Genomic DNA, 20,390 nt, shown 5'->3' with positions numbered 1-20,390 from the left:
AGGCATGAATTAATTCAGCTACAAATGCAGCATGCTTTGTGTGTTTTTCTTCTCTACACTTCCCTTTCTCAATCGCTCGTGCACAGAATCCACCCCGCATTTTTTCCTTCTCTCTTGATTTGTCATATCTTTCTCGTTCCTTCTCTTTATTTCTGTCTCTGTGCGGCTGTGAAGAATACGCTACCTGCATTTCACACACATAAGCTGGTTTATTGGCATGCATGAGCGGTTGCTGTGATATTAAAGCAGACTCGTGCTCTCTCAATGGTCTGTTTTTACATGAGTGGATTAAATTGTCATTGTTTGGACATCTTTCACAGCCAATGAGATACCTGAACTGTGCAACAAGAGCTCCAGGGTTTCTTCTGATTCAGAAATACAAAGAGAGAGTGTGTAAGTGCAAGCACACCTTAAAGGGATAGATCACCCAAAAATGAAAATTGTCAACAGCAACAAAAAAAAGTTTTTCTAAACCTGTATGAGTTTCATTCTTCTTTTGAACAAAAAAAGAGTAAATGAAAACAACTAAGAAATTAAGGCTATTAAACACAATATTTTTTTTGTCCTTTACCTGTGCATATTGTCATTTTTGCTTGAAGTGACAAACTTCAAATGCACTGTGAAAAAAACAATTTTACTAAAGTAAAATTTAAACTTTTAAAATTTTTTAAAGAGTAAAATTTACTTTTTTAAGGCAAGTTTTTGCACTGATATTTTTCGGGTAAATTTCACACATAGAATTAAGTAAACTATTCTTAACCAAGTTAAGTGAAAGCTAATTAAAGGTTAAGTACTATCTATTCTATTTAATTGAAAATTTCTTTGAACAACAGTTTGCTTAAACAATATAACATTGAATTAGACCACACTTTTTAAGTATATGATTTATTCCGAAATATTTAAGTAATCAATACATAGTGCGTGTCATCACATCTACATTTTTGATATTGAAAGTGTGAACGCAGACCTCAGTACTTGGTAGACAATAGGCTACACAATGACGGTAACATTGATTTGATTGATCGTTTTTGTGTTTGAATGTGTCATTTTAAGTAGATAATGAACTCCAAATGTCACAACATGGCAAATTACTAACCCTAACAACAAAAGCAATGATAAAATAATGTAAATACAGCTGGAGAACATTGAAAAATAAACCTCATTAATTATTCATGGCCCAGTGCATGATGGGAACACCAGTATCAGAAAAGTTGAGTTATTTTGTTTAATTTTATAATGTTGATATTTACGCTTTCATTTCTACACGATTGAATTGAGAACTAGTACAGAATTTAATTTTTTTTAATTCTTGCCTGAACTAACTTTTTTCATGTAAATTACATCGTTTTTTTTCTGTAGTATTTACTTCACCACAAAATCATTTTTTATCAGTGTGTGAATCCGTGCATAGCTGCGCAAGTGTTGAGCTATAACGTGCAAAGCAACAAATAAAAAAAGATGGAATATTATGACTATGATTACTACTGATCACTTTGATTTAGATTTTCATATCACATCCATATCAAAAGGTGTTTTGTTTAAAGTCCCTCTGTGGTGAAAATCCAGCTTCTAATGTTGTTTATAAGACAAACCATGTGCAAATTCATGAGTCAACATGATTGCGGAGTATTTTCTCTTTAAAACTGCAGTGAATCACTGATGTTTCTAATGTCACAAACCTTGTAACCAATCAGGTCAACGTGTGATCGTCAACGAGTGGATCTCTGAGGTGGTGCGAGACAGTGGGGGCGGGGCTAATTTGCATATTCATAAAACCGCAAATTCTAAATGAGGCAGGGCTGTAGAATTACTGTACATTCAAGCTATTTTAAGGCATGAATAGATTTTTTTCAAAGATTTAAATGTAATTTTGGTGACCAAAGATGAGTTTTAAGGGATAAATTGATTCACTACAGGGGGACTTTAAAAGTAATTGAGCTGACGGTTGGCTCACTGTGTTTGGTGGTGGCAAAAGGTCATTTGACTTGCGTGGGATAGATTTCAACAGACTGTGGCACGTAAATCACAGCAACTCATTTCTCCTTTACATTGCCCTCCTTATGATGCAATACAACAGACAAACATTTTAAAGGCCAATTCACACGTTTTCACAAAACAACGTCTGCTCTCACGTCACCACAACACGCATGCGTCGTGGGACCACTGGAATCACATGGATTCCTTGAATGATATTTTTACTACTTTTGGGCTTGAAAGTGGTTGTTGCATAGCTGTCAATGAGGGACAGAAAGCTCTCAGGTTTCATTGTGTTTCGAAGAGGAACGAAAGTTCCATGTCATCCAAGATGTCCATGTCTTTCTTTCTTCAGTCGAAAAGAAATTAAGGTTTTTGATGAAAACATTCCAGCATTTTTCTCCATATAATGGACTTCAATGGGAACCAAACGGTTCAAGGTCCAAAAGACAGTTTCAGTGCAAACTGTTCAAGGGGCTTTAAATGATTCCAGACGATGAATAAGGGTCTTATCAAGCGAAACGATCGCTCATTTAATAAATAAAAACAAAACAAAGTTCACGTTTTATCAGCTCAAATGGTCGCCTTGCTCTGTTCTGTGTGACTCACCTGTTCGAACTCGTTTAACAAAATGAACAAATCTTTTTTCATGTCATTTGGTTAATTCAACAAACGAAATGAATGAGTTGACTAGGGAAAAGATTCATTTACGAACGCGCATCACAGAACAGAGCAAGGCGACCATGTGAGCTTATAAAACTTAAACTTTGTTATATTTTTTTTAATTAAATGAGCGATCGTTTCGCTTGATGAAACTGTCATTTGGACCTCGAACCATTTGGTTCCCATTGAAGTCCGTTACATGGAGAAAAATCCTGGAATGTTTTCATCGAAAACCTTAATTTCTTTTCGACTGAAGAAAGAAAGACATGGGCGTGAGTAAATTAAATTATCAGCAAAAGTTTTTTTTAAAGTGAACTACTCTTTTATTGACAGACGTTTCATTTTTTTGGGGTGAACTAATCCTTTCAGGCAGCATTTTCTCTGTTTAAACATAATGCTTTATTTTTGGTTTTTGTAAAGATACAGTGACTACTCACCTCTTAGTTTGGGCCCAATTGAGAAGTTAGCCTCTTTGATCCATGGAACCGTTGGATCCGTCGAGTGTGTTCAGGGACAGTAGCTTTTCCCCAGTTGTTCGGCTTTGGTTTTGGTTCTCAGTGTGATTTCCCGGGAAGCTGAAGGCAATGTTTCTCCTTCCACAGTGGGAAACAGACGTTGTGGCTGAAACTTGCCTCAGGGTTTGCTAGATCATCCAGCAAATCCACTGCTGTATTTTAGTCCTTTCCTCTGGACCTTCATGTCAGAGTATCTGTCTTTCCTTGAGAACGCATATTGTAGAGCACATTTTACATGCCCGCTGAGTTCCTCTTTGTGACTCACACTACAGACGAGATGGCTTTGAACCTATTTGAAATGACTAGTGCTGGATCTGGAACAAGCAAACAGACACTCATGATATTTTTATGACAGCAGGGCAGCGGGCATGACAGCACGGCTGTTGAATCAACGAGTGCAACTGATTGACAAAGAAGGGAAAGAGCTTCTGACAAACTATTTCAAATGACTTTGCTTTTGGATTCATCATACAGCCAGACTTTTGACTTTTAAGAATTCACATTGCAGGATATTGCGACCAGGGTGTCACAGTCTTCCTCTGCACCAGTCTGTCCTTGTGTGACGAGTAAATGTTGTTACACTAGATTATTGACATAATTTAATCAAGAACAGTATTATTTTACGGGACTCTTATTTTGAAAACCTTTGTTTTGGAAACTCCACAGTTGTTAATGGTTAGGTGTTCATAAATTTAATAATTTGCGTTGTTTTCAATTCTTCATACATGTATATTGTTATTTTTTTTGTATTACTTTTGGTTTAACTCTTGATAAATATTTTTACACTAAATTAAGGAAGCACTATTACGTAAGCTGCGCGTGCGCGCTCTCTCTTTCGCTGGATGTTGTGGCGAGAGGTACGTTTTTATCTGCTCCCCGGAGAAGTGTATAAATATGTCTTATTGAGTGTTGTATAAGGATTTTCTGTAGGTGATGAGTTTAATCGTTGTCTTTTCTGTACTGAGCAATCAACAAGATGGGTTATAAATGTGATAAGAGTATGTTTGATCGAAGTATTCGATTAATGACCGCAGTTACACGTGCGGTATGCTTGTGAGTTTAGAACAATATATTTTTCGTTAACCTGTACAGTTGAATTTAATTTGAGTTATATATTCGTAATTGTGTAAAGTTATATTTGTTTATTTTGAAGGATCCATGCGATGTTCAAATGTATTTTCTGTATATGAATTTACATTGTAGTGTGTTGATTGACAGGCACGGCTAGACCGGAAATGTCCAAAATGTGCTTGACTGTGATCGTGTCTGTTATTTCTTTTGACACAGGTATGTAAATGGATCATTTACTTTTGTCAGTTTTCTATATTTCTTATTTTTCTTTCTTTTTATTACTTCATTTATTTCTATGATTGTTAAGCTCTCTTTCGCTGGATGTTGTGGCGAGAGGCACGGCTAGACCGGAAATGTCCAAAATGTGCTTGACTGTGATCGTGTCTGTTATTTCTTTTGACACAGACACAGCAAGGCTGAGAGTAAAGAAAAACTAAAGTACATCACTGTGTGGGATCTCTTTCTTTAAAAATCAAACACAACGCAGAAGAAAACCCACTACACTTGCACTACACTTCCCAGAATCCTCCTCGTCTCCACACCTGAACTCACTCCCTCACTTACCAGCCTGTTCATCGTTTGCTTCATCCGTGTCACCTGTTTTCACATTATGTTTGATTATTGCTTGTATTTAGGCTATGTTTACACGGAAACGATTCTGAAGAGAAAACGCAAAAGTGGCGTTTTTTATTCTGCGTTTAGACGAGCGGTTTGTGTGGGAAATCCGCGTGCAAATGGTGACACAAAAGTGTGTGAAATTCAATGTAGTATGCACTTCAGGCGGCTAGGTGTGCATACTACAACAACACCAAGTCCACGCGCTTGCGTACAACCTTCACTGTCAAGCAGACTTTTGCGTTTTTAACGTTTACAGGGGAACGCGGCGGTGGAGCGTCAAAAACGCCGTTGCCGTGTAAACGAAAGGCACATCCGGTAAAATATTTTTACGTTTTCACCCGCGAGCGTTCTCGTGTAAACAGGGCCTTAGTCTCCTTCTGTTCAGTTAGTCTTTGTCGGTTCTTGTTAAAGGAAAAGTTCACTTTGAAAAAAACTTTTGCTGATAATTTACTCACCCCCATGTCATCCAAGATGTCCATGTCTTTCTTTCTTCAGTCGAAAAGAAATTAAGGTTTTTGATGAAAACATTCCAGGATTTTCTCCATATAATGGACTTTATTGGGAACCAAACGGTTCAAGGTTCAAATGAGAGTTTTAGGTTAGAGACGATGAATTTTTTTTTATACTAAAAGCAACGCTACGTATATGAGTGAAATTATTTATTGCAATCAATTGACAGCCGTAACGGTTTTCTGTTATTATTGGCGTGAATGCCTATACATTTCAGTGTTTTTCAGTCTTGACTTGTTTTAAATGATTGTATTATTAATTTATATGTTGTATCACATTTCTGCAAATCACCATTACAGAGATACATGAATATGGCTTTAGTGTTTCATACTCTCATTTTAATTTTAATGAGCTCTCGATGAGACAGAGCGAAGCATACCGAAGATATCATTATTTCAAGCCTCATGTTGGCAACAATGATTAGCTCTCTATTTTTGATGATGTTTTGTCAATTGGCCCTATTAAATAAGATTTAATACCTTCTTTATTAGACTTTTAAATAGATCCTGAAACGGTTGACTGTGTTTTATGATGAATAAGAAGTCTCTTTGCTCTTCATGTTTATGATACCAAGTTGCATGGTAAAGGAATCAACAAATTGTTCTCTAGTCTTCATATTTGTTATCTACATCAAGTTGTGCACATCATATTCTCCATTTGTCATTTGTTCAACACGATCTCGTGAAAGGGTATAAGCAAAGAAACAACAGTTTCTTATAAGTGTAGGCTAAACTCAATGTCAGCATTATCATTTTTGGCCCTTTTAAAAACAGCTCATTTTAATGGCTAAACGTTGACAGAGGATGCTGTAGTGACTAGACTTTGTATGGAGCTGTAGTGTTATAGTTATTTTTCGTACAATTATTCACTGACACACACTTCTTTATTCTTTATATACTTATTTTCAACATTCACTTTCTAGACCCAGTTCAATTCAATGCATGCTGTGGTAATGCAACTAAATTACTTCATGTAGTCCCAACAACACATTTTCGTTGATTTACGTATAAATGAGTTGCATTATTTCATTTTAATTGAACAATCAGCAGAAATATTTTTTTTGAGGTGTACAACCATACATGAAAACTATAAAAATGCCTCCATACAAGGTTTTTTGAATGCTTTTCTTTAAAAATATGCAGGACTCTTTCAGATACTAGGCTTTTTGTGTGCCAGAGATCTGACTCAAGTGAATTTTAATGGAAACGCAAAAAAAAAAATCGATTCCAGCTCCTATAGCAGATTTTTTAGATGTCTATGCAAAGATCTGACAGGCTGACAAAATATCGTACATTGCTTTGCTCTTTATTGGTGGCTGGATCATTCATTCTGCTTGGTAATAAATCACTGGCATTGAATACAGATTGTGTTGTTGTGCAATGAGATATACGTAATATACATATTTTACTTACTGTGCTTTTGTTTTCCACCAAAATGAGATGATGATTTCATTAAGGAACTGGTTTATAGTTAAAGGGAGTTTACAAGACTATTAATATGGAAAGGTATGAGGGTGCACAAAATTATAATCTGCTTTATTAAATGTTTTAAAGTCCTCCTGTGGTGAACATCAAGCTTTTAATATTGTTGTCTATGTGGTGTTTTTAATTTCCTTTAAGACAAACAAGTATAAATTCATGAGCCAGCACTATTACTCAGTACTTTCTCCTTAAAACTGCAGTGAACCAAAGACAGTCTCAAAAAAACAGTTTTAAATTGCTTGTTTCTGACCACAAACTACCTTGTAACCAATCTGGGGTGCGTTTCCCGTACAACGATGTAACTCGCTGCTTCACCGATGCATCGTTGGAAAAATAAACTATCTAGTCACGACTGTTTCCCGAAACCCACTGTCGCAAAGTATCGTTCAACCACGTTGGTTTCGTACAGTATGTGGTGGAGAAATAACTACTTTTAATGAAGCTGTTTGAGATCCAATTAACGCTATATTTGTTAATATAAATTACAGACATGTCATCTGAGGACTATATCAAATTGTTCTCAGTTATTTTGCTTTATTATCAGACTCAATATTTGGCTCATTCTTACATAGTAGAGCACGTTCGCACATGCGCACTCTTCAAACACGGTACTTTAAATCTTTTGACAAACTTATGCCTGGTTCAGATTACACGATTTTAGCCCGATTTTGGCACAATTTTCGTAGGGATTCGTTAACGACAACGTGCGTCGAGACGCAAGATTCGATCATACCTGGTGACCATATTTTGATTACCAAAAACCAGGACACTCGGCCCAGCAAACACATGGGCCAACTCAAATGATACTTGAAGTTTACTCAAAGATACCTTATTAGTTTCAATACATTTAAAGAAGGTTATGTCTCCTCTGTATGGATAGAAAATTGTTATATTGTTATATGAAAACAGGACATGTCTTGGGAAAACAGGATTGGTCACCCTAATCGTATCATCTCGCATAGTGTGTCATAGTAGGCAACAACCTACGTCGCGTCCGCGATGCTTCACGACATCACAACAAAAGACTAGCAAGTTTAATTTTATTAACGGTCGTCCACGACGGTTCCGTCACATGTATGAGGTTGACCAATAGGAGCACAGAAGCTTTTCCGTACACCGCTTTCAAAAATGGCTAAACGCTATAAAAAATAAGAAAACAATATTTTACCTCAAGTTCTCTTTGGAGGATTGACAGCCCATACTGTCCTCTTCGAGCAAGGAACGTGTCCATTGTTGGGTTTTCTCTCTTTTTTTTCTGAACACAGGACAGCCATACAACACTCACCGCTTCGTCCATTGTTTGTTTGCGTTCGTTTCCGGCGGAAATCACTCGCTTCTAGTTTCGCCTTCTCGATGACATCACACGCGCCGTTAAAAACGGCATGCGATGACTGGTCAGGAAGCAACGGTTAGTCTGACATGTGTCTTGTCCACGACACGACAAGATTTTAGGAGTCAGAATCGCGTAATCTGACACAGTGACTATCGTAACAGACAAAAAAAATCATGTAATCTGAATCACGCATAAAAGACGTGAAGAAGTGTGAGTGAGTGGAGGTGGGGCTAGTTACATAGAACCATGTATACTAAAGGAGGCACGGGTGTAGAATTACATTCAAGCTATTTTAAGGCATCATCATTTAAATATGTAATTTTGGTGAGACGAGTTCTTTTAAGGGATAAATTTTGCAAACATTATGGGAAAGTTGTTCTCTGAACATTCTGAAACAATATCATTAAAAAAAGTTTTTAGGAAAAAAGCTTTTAGAAAATTATTAAATCTCAAATAACTTTGAGAAAACATTCTATAAATATTACTGGAAGAATGTTTGTTCCTAACCATGCAAGAATGTTGGTTAAAGTTTTGAGGAATTAATCCCCCTGTCAGCTGGGATACAGCTATAGGTCAAACTCTAAGATGTTTTAGCTTGAGACATGACAGAAGCATTTCCACTCCAAACTCCCAGCGGATCTCACAAGCAAGTAGAGTTCAGTGGAAGTGTCTTCCTCAGCCTCAGGCCAGTATTCAACTGAATTTAGCTGGAGTGGATGAGTGAAGTCGGCTGCGCTCACCTGTGTTCCACCATCGAGCGACTCTGACAAACACAAGAGCTTCTTTTTCAAGCAGAAACTTAAAATCTTCAAAAGAGAAGAAAGTTGCAAGTTTAAATGTGCCTGTGCCAAAAGTTTTACACTGTGGTCATTTCACAGATGTTATTGTAAATTAGCCGTATAGCTAACTCTGGTACAGGGTATTCATTGCCAACCATTTTATGGAGATGGACGTTGATGACATTTCAAAGAAGATAGCTGAACTCTTCAACGAGATGTTGCTGAAATTTTAACTGGATATTATTTTGAAGATTAATAACTTCCAGCTCTCTGGAGGCGATAGACTCAGGCGTCTACAAGAACATTCAAAGCATCTGCTTTATTTGAATCTACCTTTGTGAAGCAGCCTTTTCTGATATCCCTGTGATCAAATGTAAATTTAGAACAAGACTGACAGATGAACATTGGACTGATTGCATAAGAGTGAACCTAAGTGCATACACACCAGCATATCCCTCTCTTGTGGAAACAATGCAGTGTCAGTCAGCTCATTAAATGTAAGACAATTTAAATGCACATTTGGTGTCATATGTGTCCCTTCATGAACTTCTGTCATTTAGCTACACTCTTATACATATATACGTTCAGAATGAAGACCAACATTTGAAATTGTTCTTTTGTTTGTTTTGCAGTTTAATTTACTTTGAACGTGACTTTTATTAATGCATAAGTGAACCATAGTTATGTGTAGCCAACAACTTATCTGATTCTGTTCTGTAAATTTAAAGAATAAAATTAGTTTACACAAACTCAGGTATATTTCAGGCATTGTTGCTTATTCACATAATAATCGAACTTAAATGGTTGTAATTCAAGAATGCTTTGGAATATAGACATATGATTGGTCTTGTTTTAAAGAAGACATTTGGCAGATTCTTGTAGAAGTGAAATAAATTAAGAAAGTGAAACAGAAAAAAAGTTATAGAAGTTTGAGTTTATGGAAATGTACAATGTAAAAATATTAATTATTCATATTTTACATAAAATATATATTTTCAAAACCTGGGCTACTCTAAAACGGCAGAAAGATCAAAGCCAAAAATCTGAACAAGTTGTGTTTCAAATGTTAGGTTGATATCTCAAAAAATGAGCTTTCAGTGAGATTTTGTTTGAGCGCAGTACCAAACTTTTTCACTAGGGCACAACCAGACTCCATTACTGCCCATATAAGGGCGTCTGCATTTCCATTCATGTTTTGAGTGATATGAACCATTATTTTCACAATTTTCATACAATTTCTGAACTAGAGATCCTATTCAGAAGTAGTATGGGAAGTTTGGCAGATTTTGAAATGAATTGAACCTCTAAGAAACACATACAAAGAACACGCATGTAAGTCATAGCTAGCTGCCACGTCACAAATGGTGAGTTTATTATTTTTTTCTTGATATTTCAAACTTTTCAGACCTTTTTTTTCCAAAATAATTGAATGGATTCTATCTTTTGAACTTTTGGCATGAAAACAAACTGAGGTTTCTACCATTTTTTCATGATTTTTCATGTTTACTGCTATTTTAAAATAAAGGTCTGAACACGCCTTATGAGTATGAAAATATTCTTGTTGCATATTGATAAATTATGGCTTCTCTGTAATATATTTTGAAAATCAGTCACCAAATATGGAAACTAGAGATTGTAAGCTTTCAAATGATATATAGTTTGTCAATATTATTTAAGGTATTTACTAAGATATTATTGTTTTAAAAATATATAGTGGCAAACGTCCCACCTGTGGGACGGTGACAGTTAAGTGGTTTTAAACATTCATTTTAGTGATACATGCACTGTAAAAAAAAAATATTTTCAAGATTTGTTATCACAACATATTTTCTTTTGTCAAATCAACTTCATAATAATTTATTTAGTTGAGATAACTTATTATTTTGAGTTTCTGATGATTAAATTAATCTCCTTCATTGTATTAACTCACTTTTTCCAGTTCAATGAACTTAAAATTAAGGCAACCAGGTTACTTACTTTAAGTTAAACCAACAATATTTTTTTACAGTGTGATTTTAAAACGTCGAAAACTGTGCGGTTCACACAACATGACTTGCTCTCAGTGAAATCAGGAGCGTTCAAGTTGTTGAGCTGTTCACACCACACGAAATAGTGTGATTGATCCGCAACAGGACACGAGTTAACAACATCTTTGTCACCCAACGATTCTATCTTGTCTACAAACCACGTTTTGTCACGAAAAATCACACGATAAAACGAACCGGAAATGACGCGAAACAGCCCGCGCGCTAATACCCAGCGAAGAAGACGAAGAACACAACACGCGAATATGGACGTCAGACAGAAACTAGTTCTGCAAACTGCGCGATTATTTGTTCTGAGAAAAAATGCAAAAAAAGAAAAAATAAGATTTACCCAGTGACCTCAACCTATGCCCTGCTCTGATTGGCTGAAGCTCATGACATCACGTGAGGTTGAGTCGTGACATCTCTGGGGTGCGTTTCCGTACAACGACGTAGTTCGCTGTTTCACTACCATAGTACGATGCATCGTTGGAGAAATCAACTAGCTGGTCGCGACTGTTTCCCGAAACCCACTGTCGCAAAGTATCGTTCAACCACGTTGGTTTCGCACGTGGAGTAGAAATAACTACTTTTAATGAAGCTGTTTGAGATCCAATTAACGCTAGAATATAAATTACAGACATGTCATCTGAGGACTATTTCTAATTGTTCTCAGTTGTTCTGCTTTATTACCAGACTCAATATTTGGCTCGTTCTTACATAGTAGAGCACGTTCGCACATGCGCACTCTTCAAACACGGTACTTTAAATCTTTTGAAAAACTAAAAGACGTAAATTACATTTGTATGTATTCTAAATAAAAGGCACCGGTTGTACTGAATGTCAGCTTGCTTATTATAGAAATATAGAAACGATGCCTCTAACCACCCCAGATAGCAAACTGACATTGAATCAACGTGGAAATATGACATCGAAAGAACGTTGATCTGACATTGTTTTGCTCATCGAATTAACGTTGAACCAACGTCAGACGCGTCATTCTTTCAAAACTAACGGAAAATCAACTTGAAATCAACGCGTTGTTTCGACGTTATGAAAGCAAACCAATTTTCAATTTTCATTTAGCTTTGAAGAATGTAGCGTTGGTTCAACGTTAATTCGATGAGCAAAATCAACGTTGTTTCAATGTCATGAGAGACGTCGTTTCCACGTTGATTCAATGTCAGTTTGCTGTCTGGGACAGGTCGAGAGCTGTCGTTCAAACCACACAACTTTGCGATGCTGTTTGCGAATGTTCGTTGGAACGATGGTTGCGGTAAACACCGACTCGTTAAACTATGCTGATAACGACGGAACTTGCAACCATAGTTGGCTAACGATGCTTTCGGGAAACGCACCCCATGCTAGATAGCCTATTTTTCTGTTCTCGGCAACGCATCTGCGAGTGTCTTTGATGCGTTGTTGACTTTTTCATAATAACAGATTGGTGAGCGTTTATCGCCCGCTAATCCCCGCGATTTGCACGCGACAACACCCTGACCTGTCGGCGAGCTCAACGATCTGAAAATCTGGCTAAAACATGGCTTAAAATCCAAGCGTGCCGCACAAGCCCTCAAAAGTGAAGCCAAAATGTCTCGATCGCCCCCCTGTGACCGGACCTAGTATAGCTCATAACCCCCGCCTCCCCGTGTTATTCAATGGGACGCGAGACCAACTAAACAATTAAATTACACTTCACATTTCCTTTTTCCAAAGATAGTTTCTGTCATTTGCTGTAGTTTCTATCACGTTGATGTAATTTCAAGTGTTCGTTTTTTAAAATAAGTTTGTTTTTAGTTAGTTATGTGATGATAAAATAACGGCGCTCTGACATCATGATTGACAGCTGTGATTGACAGGTTCTCTGTGCGAGGAGGTAGTCACTGAAGCACCAGCGGACTTTTTTCATAATGTTGATTATGTGGTTAGTAGTTGTATTTACCTTATTTTAACGAGGTTTTGCAATCAGCGGACATTATTGGAGAAGAACGACGTGTGCTTGCGTTTGATTCAGCGAGAGTGAGGGCGCGGCCTTGATTTCCGCGGCTTTACTTTCAGCTCATGACTGCGCATGACTGGTTCCGAAACACGCAAGTGCGCAGACTCGGGTCCCAAGATGTCAGTGTCATATCGAAACACTGTCGGCTTAAGTTCTCTCCGATGGAAAAGAGCGAAGGGGCGTCGTCCATCTTTTTTTACAGTCTATGTTAAAATCATGTAGTGTGAACTAGGCTTTAATAGAAATAGCAGTCAAGATTCTGGAGAGCTGTGTGGATGTGTTTACAGGCACAAAATTAAAATAGCCTACGTTATTTTTATAGGTATAGTAAATATATACTTCGGTGCATGCACAAAAAAAGTATTATTTTGCTGTTTATTCTGGCAGCTTTGACTGGGTGGAAAAAAAAATTTCCCACCTGTTGTTCAGTAGTCAAGTGTACAGTGTTGTAGTACTCGAGACTCGGACTCGTCTCGGACTCGGTCTCGAGGCCATATTTTAATGGTCTTGGTCTTGTCATGGACTCGTGTCCATTTGGACTCGGAATTGACTCGTACTCGAACATTTTTTTTTTTAGGACTCTGAATTATTCCCGAGTTCACTCGAGTTCAATTCAAAATATTTTTCATGATTATTAATGCATGTTAATAAAATATTTCTTTAAATTGATTGACACGCCCTGTGATTGGTGATTTTCTAGTGTGCAACTGCGCATGACAAATTGTAATAAAATTACTTTTAACACCACCTACTATGTGGCCTTTTTACCCTAAACTGATCATATTTTTTAAACTCTAAGTAAATTCAGTCAAAAAAAAAAAAAGGATTTCTCGAAGTAAATAAAAGTAAATTAGGTAATCAACCCTCACTGGTCTCGGTCTCGACTCGGACTCGACTCTCTTTGGACTCGGTCTTGACTCGGACTCGACTCTCTCTGGTCTCGACTCGGACTCCACCGTCTCTGGTCTCGGACTCGACCGTCTCTGGTCTCGGACTCGACCGTCTCTGGTCTCGGACTCGACTCGACCGTCTCTGGTCTCGGTCTCGACTCGGACTCGACTCTCTCTGGTCTCGGTCTCGACTCGGACTCGACTCTCTATGGACTCGGTCTCGACTCGGACTCGACTCTCTATGGACTCGGTCTTGACTCGGACTCGACTCTCTCTGGTCTCGGTCTCGACTCGGACTCGACTCTCTATGGACTCGGTCTCGACTCGGACTCGACTCTCTATGGACTCGGTCTTGACTCGGACTCGACTCTCTCTGGTCTCGGTGTCGACTCGGACTCGAGTGAGGTGGTCTCGACTACAACACTGCAAGTGTATTTATCATGTATGAAGGATATGCCGTCTGTGATTGAACACTCCATGAGAAAAAGACAAATAAACAGCACACGACACCGTTTTTGAGTAGTAAAATATTTTATAGAGCTTTTTAATGGATTCTGAAATTAGGCATTCACAAAGAATGAAATGACACACCTCTTAACTTCACTTTCTCCCCCATTATCTCTGCCTTAATATCGCCGTGCGTGTATAGTTGTTAGATCGTCTACATAAAAGCGTTAAGCATGTGGAATAAATGATTCGTTGAAACGTTTTCATAGTATAAAAGCTGGTGTTTTGACCCTCATTGCTCCAAAATGATGAATCAGTAACTGGCTTCCATTTCTTACCTGTAATTCTGTCTCTCTTTCTTTAATGTCGTCTGTCCTTATCGTCCTGTCTCCTGCTGTCACTGTGAATCAATCACTGACTGTTGTGAAGTTCAGGTAATAAATACTGGCTCAAAGGGTACATGAACCAACTAAAAGCCCCTTCTCCCCCTCTCGTGAGTTTGAGACATGAATTACCACCATGAATCTGAAAAAATGAAAGCAGAATAAACAAACTTCAAAGGTGCAGAAAGTGATGTTAGGCCTTTGGCTAAAAATGATTCACAGCAAGAGAGTGTACCTGTAATTCACTTATAAAGGAAATAATGACAGATTTTTCTTTTTTTAAAGGATGTTTTTTTTTTTAGGTGGAAAGTTTTTAATTCTCTCCATGGACTATAAATCTGAAATATCAAAGCAAGCAGCCTTTAAGCCCACAACATTAAAAAATTTGCCTTCTGTAAAAAATTACAGAAGATGCTTTAAAAAAAGATAATAAATAAGGGCTCCTCGTCAAGGAACGCATGTAGCGGATGATGTGCCTCTAAACGGGACCCGGAAGAGAAGAGGCTTGAGGTTGGTTGGAAAACCATCCTTGTTGACTAATGATGTCACGTCCTGCATGTAAAGTGTTCAGAGGAACCAGAAGCATTTCCTGCGGCTCTTCTTGACCGTCTGGAGGGCCTGTGGAGAGTCCTGCTGGCGTGGAGGAGGAAAGACCAGCTGCGGAGAGCTTTGCTCCGATTCCTGCTGCTCCGGAACCTTCCACGCTCGCGTCACCTGGCCCTCCTGAAGCCGGAAGTCGTGCTCCACGCTGGAAGACAAGGATATTTACATAGGCATTGATGGTTGCATGAAAAAACTTTAACGTCCATGCATAAAAAAGTTCTTTACACTGTAAAAAGGTTTTTAGACCGTAAAATGGTTCTGTTATAGATCTGTTCACTGAATGGTTCTTCTATGAAATCAATGCAAACCCCACCTTTTGGAGGCTTTATTTTTAAGAGCGGAAGTAGTTTTAGAATTTTGGTTCCGTGAAAAGTTCCTAGTTCCGAGTCATTTGGTTCATTCAACAAACGAATTGACTCAGAAAAAGATTCGTTAATTTTGATGAACGAGTTCAAACAGGAGAGTCACGAACGTGTGTCACAGAACAGAGCAAGGCGAGCATTTGAGCTTATAAAACTTAAACTTTGTTATTTATTTATTACATGAGCGATCGTTTCGCTTGATAAGACCCTTATTCATCGTCTGGAATCGTTTAAAGCCCTTTGAACAGTTTGCAGTTTGTACTGAAAGTGTCTTTTGGACCTTGAACCGTTTGGTTCCCATTGAAGTCCATTATATGGAGAAAATCCTGGAATGTTTTCAGCAAAAACCTTAATTTCTTTTCGACTAAAGAAAGAAAGACATGGACATCTTGGATGACATGGGGGTGAGTAAATTATCAGCAAACATTTTTTTAAAAAGTGAACTACTCCTTTAAGAGAACAAATGCAAACCCCACCTTTTGGAGGCTTTATTTAATTAAGAGCGCAAGTAGTTTTAGAATGTTGGTCCCGTGAAAGTTCCTAGTCGAATCTTTTTCCGAGTCATTTGGTTCATTCAACGAACGAATTGACTCGGAAAAAGATTTGTTCATTTTGATGAACAAGTTTGAACAGGAGAGTCACAAGCGTGCGTCACAGTACAGAGCAAAGCGAGTATTTGAGCTGATAAAACTTAAACTTTGTTATTTATTTATTAAATGAGCGATCGTTTCGCTTGATAAGACCCTTATTCATCATCTGGAATCGTTTAAAGCCCTTTGAACAGTTTGCAGTTTGCACTGAAACTGTCTTTTGGACCTTGAACCGTTTGGTTCCCATTGAAGTCCATTATATGGAGAAAAATCCTGTAATGTTTTCATCAAAAACCTTAATTTCTTTTCGACTGAAGAAAGAAAGACATGGACATCTTGGATGACATGGGAGTGAGTAAATTATCAGCAAACGTTTTTTTTAAAAGTGAACTACTCCTTTAAGAGAACGTGCATATGCTGTTACAGCGCTGTTTCTAAACATAAAACGTTGATGATCTCTGAAAAATGAAGTTGGCCTTCATTATATTTAAAAACAGAGCTTTGACATTCTTTAAAACATCCGACTTTGTCAAAGAAACGAGTAAACTATCACAGAATTGTCTTTTCCGTTAGAAATTTAGGGGAAAATGCCCTATAGCCTGCGGAAAAAGAAAGGCGCATATAAATGCATATGAACGTTTTGTCAGCAGCACAGATCCTGACAGCTGGGATTGTTGCTGATGATGCACTGGCCCAGATATCTGGCAAACGCTGATGTGGACATGAAGCAGCTTTCCCAGAGTACAGAGAGAACAACACGGCTATAACTCTTCATGCTAAATGTGACTAATGAGATCATTGTTCCTCTTATATATATTTATACGCTCTCAATTTATTGCAGAGAGAATTACCTTCTTCGAGTGGTACCTTAGTTCCCGTGTCAAGGCACTCACACTCACACACTTCGCCTACGAAATCCCCCAGAGAACGCCGATGTCAGACAGACAGGGAACACTATGTGCTTTCCGTAACAATAGCACTTTTAAACCTCTTCAAAAAATCCCTCTTACCTCGCAGTCAGTCTCTCTGCATCGGCTTAAAGACTAAAGGTCTCGTGTAGATGTTGTGTTCGCACAAAAAAGTCTTCGCACACACGTCAGGATTTATAAGAAACAAATGTGACACTCTTTTGTCTGGTGTTGCCGGTTTAACGGATCAAGTGACAAACTAAGGAATTGAAAATAATCGTTAGTCAAAAATTGCTAAAAGATTTATACTGGAATCAATAGAGTGCCGACGTAGACCAAAACGCGGAAGTGAGTTAGCATTTTAGCACTACCTCTCTAAATGGGATTTTTGAATGGGTTTTTGCTAAATCGCCTGAAATAAGGTCTGTGGTGAACAAAGCCTCGAAATATTTTCATGTTTTGATCTATGACATAAAACACACCAGTTATAACCAGCTTTATTGTGTCTGCTTGTGTTTTTTTTTAAATCTTTATATAGGCTTCAAAATGTATACATTTGGGATTAACTTGTAAAGATTATCTTGCTAGACAAAACGTGTAAGGGTCAAACACAGATCTTATTTTTTGCGATTTTCCAAAAGTCTATGGGGAAAATGCAGAGCTTTTCGACCCATGCGTCGCTAGCTTCCGAGTTGTCCTACAAAGTGACGTCATCACTTCGGCACTCTATTATAATTGGAAAATAATCCTAATAGGAATTTTCTTGTCGGCTATAAGAATAAAAGAGCAGCATGTTGTCACGATGCTCTCAAAGTTTCGATCTGCACTGAAAAAAATAATATGCTTTATCTAATCAATAAAATTGTGGCAACATATTACAAGCAATATTATTAATTAAATTGTACAAATTAGAATTAATTAGAATATTAATTTGATTAACTATTACTCAATTCTAATTTGTTCAATTTAATAAATAATATTGCTTGTAATCGGTTGCCACAATTTTATTGATTAGATAAAGCATATTCATTTTTACAGTGTGTTCAGTTTTTGAATATCAGGGCCGGCCCGAGGCATAAGTGAACTAAATGGCTTCTTTGGCTCCCCAATCGAGTCGAAAAATCGAAAAAAAATTCTGATGACTTAAGTGAGGTAAATGAATGAATAATTAAAAAGACAAGAAAATTCTGAAGAAAGAGACGAGAAAAATCAATATACCTCCCTACAACTGCTGCACGTCTGCCAGGGTTTAAAGGACAAGTTCGGTATTTTACAATTAAAGCCCTGCACTGTTAGACCTTACCAGGTTTTTTACAGTAAAATACTGGCAACACTGTTGCCAGTAATTTACTGTAAAAATGCACTAAAACTCAAGTTAACTAAAAAATACAACTTATTAGTTTTAGTGCATTTTTACAGTAAATTTTACTGTAAAAAACCTGGTAAGGCCTAACAGTGTGTTTTAAGATCGTTTCTGATGAAATATAATAGTTAAGATTGTTTTTTAGACAGATGCTGCTGTCCCGAGAATTTTCAGTTTCTGTGGTTGCACCCCCACACCATCACAATGGTTGCATAGGTGCACAGGAACAGTGTTGGGTAAGTTACTCTAAAAAAGTAATTAATTACTAGTTACTAATAGTGATGCACGATATATCGGCGAGCATATCGGTATCGGCCGATATATGTTCATTTTTAATGTTATCGTTATCGGCCTGGTAAGAAAATGTGGCTGTTATATTAAAGCCGATAAATAATGTATTATTCCCTTCAGCTGAGACACTTGTTGAGCACTGTTTATGTTTTTGAATTTCTTGAAATAGGATTGAAATCTCTTCAAAATATGAAAATACAGTTCGGTACAACATGTGGAGTGCAAATCTGTCATATCGGATATACAACACTATAATGAGAACATCATTATAATCGTGCGCTTGGGAAATGGTTTAATTGTGAGACTTTTGTTTTTGTAATCAGGCTCTCAAAATTATACAAAAATTTGGATTTAAATTTATCGACCGATATATCGGTTACCGGCTTTCAAATATTAAGAATTATCGGTTATCGGTATCGGCCAAAATGTTCATATCGGTGCATCCCTAGTTACTAATTACCTCTTCAACAGTGTAATTAGATTACTGTACTAATTACTCTCTATAAAATGTATTTAATTACTTGTAATTACTAATTACTTTTAAAATCCCATATCAATCTCAACCAGCTGAATAATACAAGGACATGAATCTGTTTTAATTCTTTCAAATAAATACTATACAATTGCATGAATTATCCTTAAACTGGCCAAGGTGGAGAAGGTTAAATCATAAAAACATACTTTTTAGCATCAGACAATACATTTTGCTGTTTTATGTCTGATCTCATGACATTTCACACTTTTTTCATACATATTTTACAATAATTCATACGAAAAATTTGTACGAGTGCGATCGTACGATTTAGACACCTCAAAATGCATATACGAATCGCTGTGAGATCGGATTGATCTATACACAGTATTTACCTCAATTACATCAGAAGTAACTGTAATTAAATTACAGATAAATGACGACTAATCCATTACTTTACATTTTCAAAGGAAAAGTAACTAAATTACAGTAGTTACACCCAACACTGCACAGGAACAATCCTTCATAAAACGCATAAAACTTTAGTTTACAAAGACGTGAAACTCGCAGAGTAGTCTGGGGTGTTCACTGATATGCTCACACAAAAATCGCTCATTAAATCATGTTTAATTTGGACTTCTCTGTGCATGCTCTGTGAGGTGGTGACCATAGACCTCCATTATATGACTGACAGACAACAACGGTTTGACCTAAAAATATCAAAATTGAAACTACTGCGGAAACAAAGACACCTACATCTTGGATGCCCTTGAGGTAAGCTAAAACATACCAAAAATGTATTTCAAAGTAAACTATGCCTTTAATTTTCTATTAATCATCTAGTTACTAAATTTCATATTAAGAAAGTGGGTTCTAAAGCACTGTATAGGTTAGCTTAATAAATGTGCAAACATGCCACATAGAATCCAATTATTTCAAATTGCATTCAAGTAATGAATTATCAGTATTTTTAAAACAAGGCCCCAGAAAAATAACAGAAACTTCAAACCATGCCGATGCTGATATCAAAACTTTTCTTCCATATGCAAATCTACGCTCCCGAACTTTTGATATGCATGGAAACAAAGTGAAGTTTTATGCATGAGGCTCAGGT

The 20,390-nt window shown here is 37.2% G+C and overlaps 1 protein-coding gene and 1 long non-coding RNA gene across 4 annotated transcripts in view; both read right to left on the bottom strand.

The window, feature by feature from the left end:
• LOC120489133 (uncharacterized) overlaps window positions 1-5,783 on the bottom strand; it is a 54,741-nt gene extending 48,958 nt beyond the window's left edge. The window contains exon 1 of the long non-coding RNA XR_016168402.1: window positions 3,075-5,783. This is a non-coding gene — a long non-coding RNA (uncharacterized LOC120489133). The remainder of the gene's footprint in view (window positions 1-3,074) is intronic.
• A 9,193-nt stretch (window positions 5,784-14,976) lies between these two features.
• The window catches only part of LOC120489678 (uncharacterized), a 132,362-nt gene continuing 126,948 nt past the window's right edge, over window positions 14,977-20,390 (bottom strand). For all 3 annotated transcript variants that reach the window (XM_039686674.2, XM_039686673.2, XM_089130618.1), the window contains exon 4: window positions 14,977-15,435. In XM_039686674.2, the coding sequence (XP_039542608.2) occupies window positions 15,255-15,435 (181 nt within the window). In that variant the 3' untranslated portion in view covers window positions 14,977-15,254. The remainder of the gene's footprint in view (window positions 15,436-20,390) is intronic.

This window comes from Pimephales promelas, chromosome 4 (genome assembly GCF_988280905.1).
Source record: "Pimephales promelas chromosome 4, fPimPro1.hap1.1, whole genome shotgun sequence".
In the NCBI taxonomy this organism is placed as follows: domain Eukaryota; kingdom Metazoa; phylum Chordata; class Actinopteri; order Cypriniformes; family Leuciscidae; genus Pimephales; species Pimephales promelas.
The sequence above is the reverse complement of the archived record's forward strand: the minus strand, read 5'-3'. Positions and strand labels throughout refer to the sequence as shown.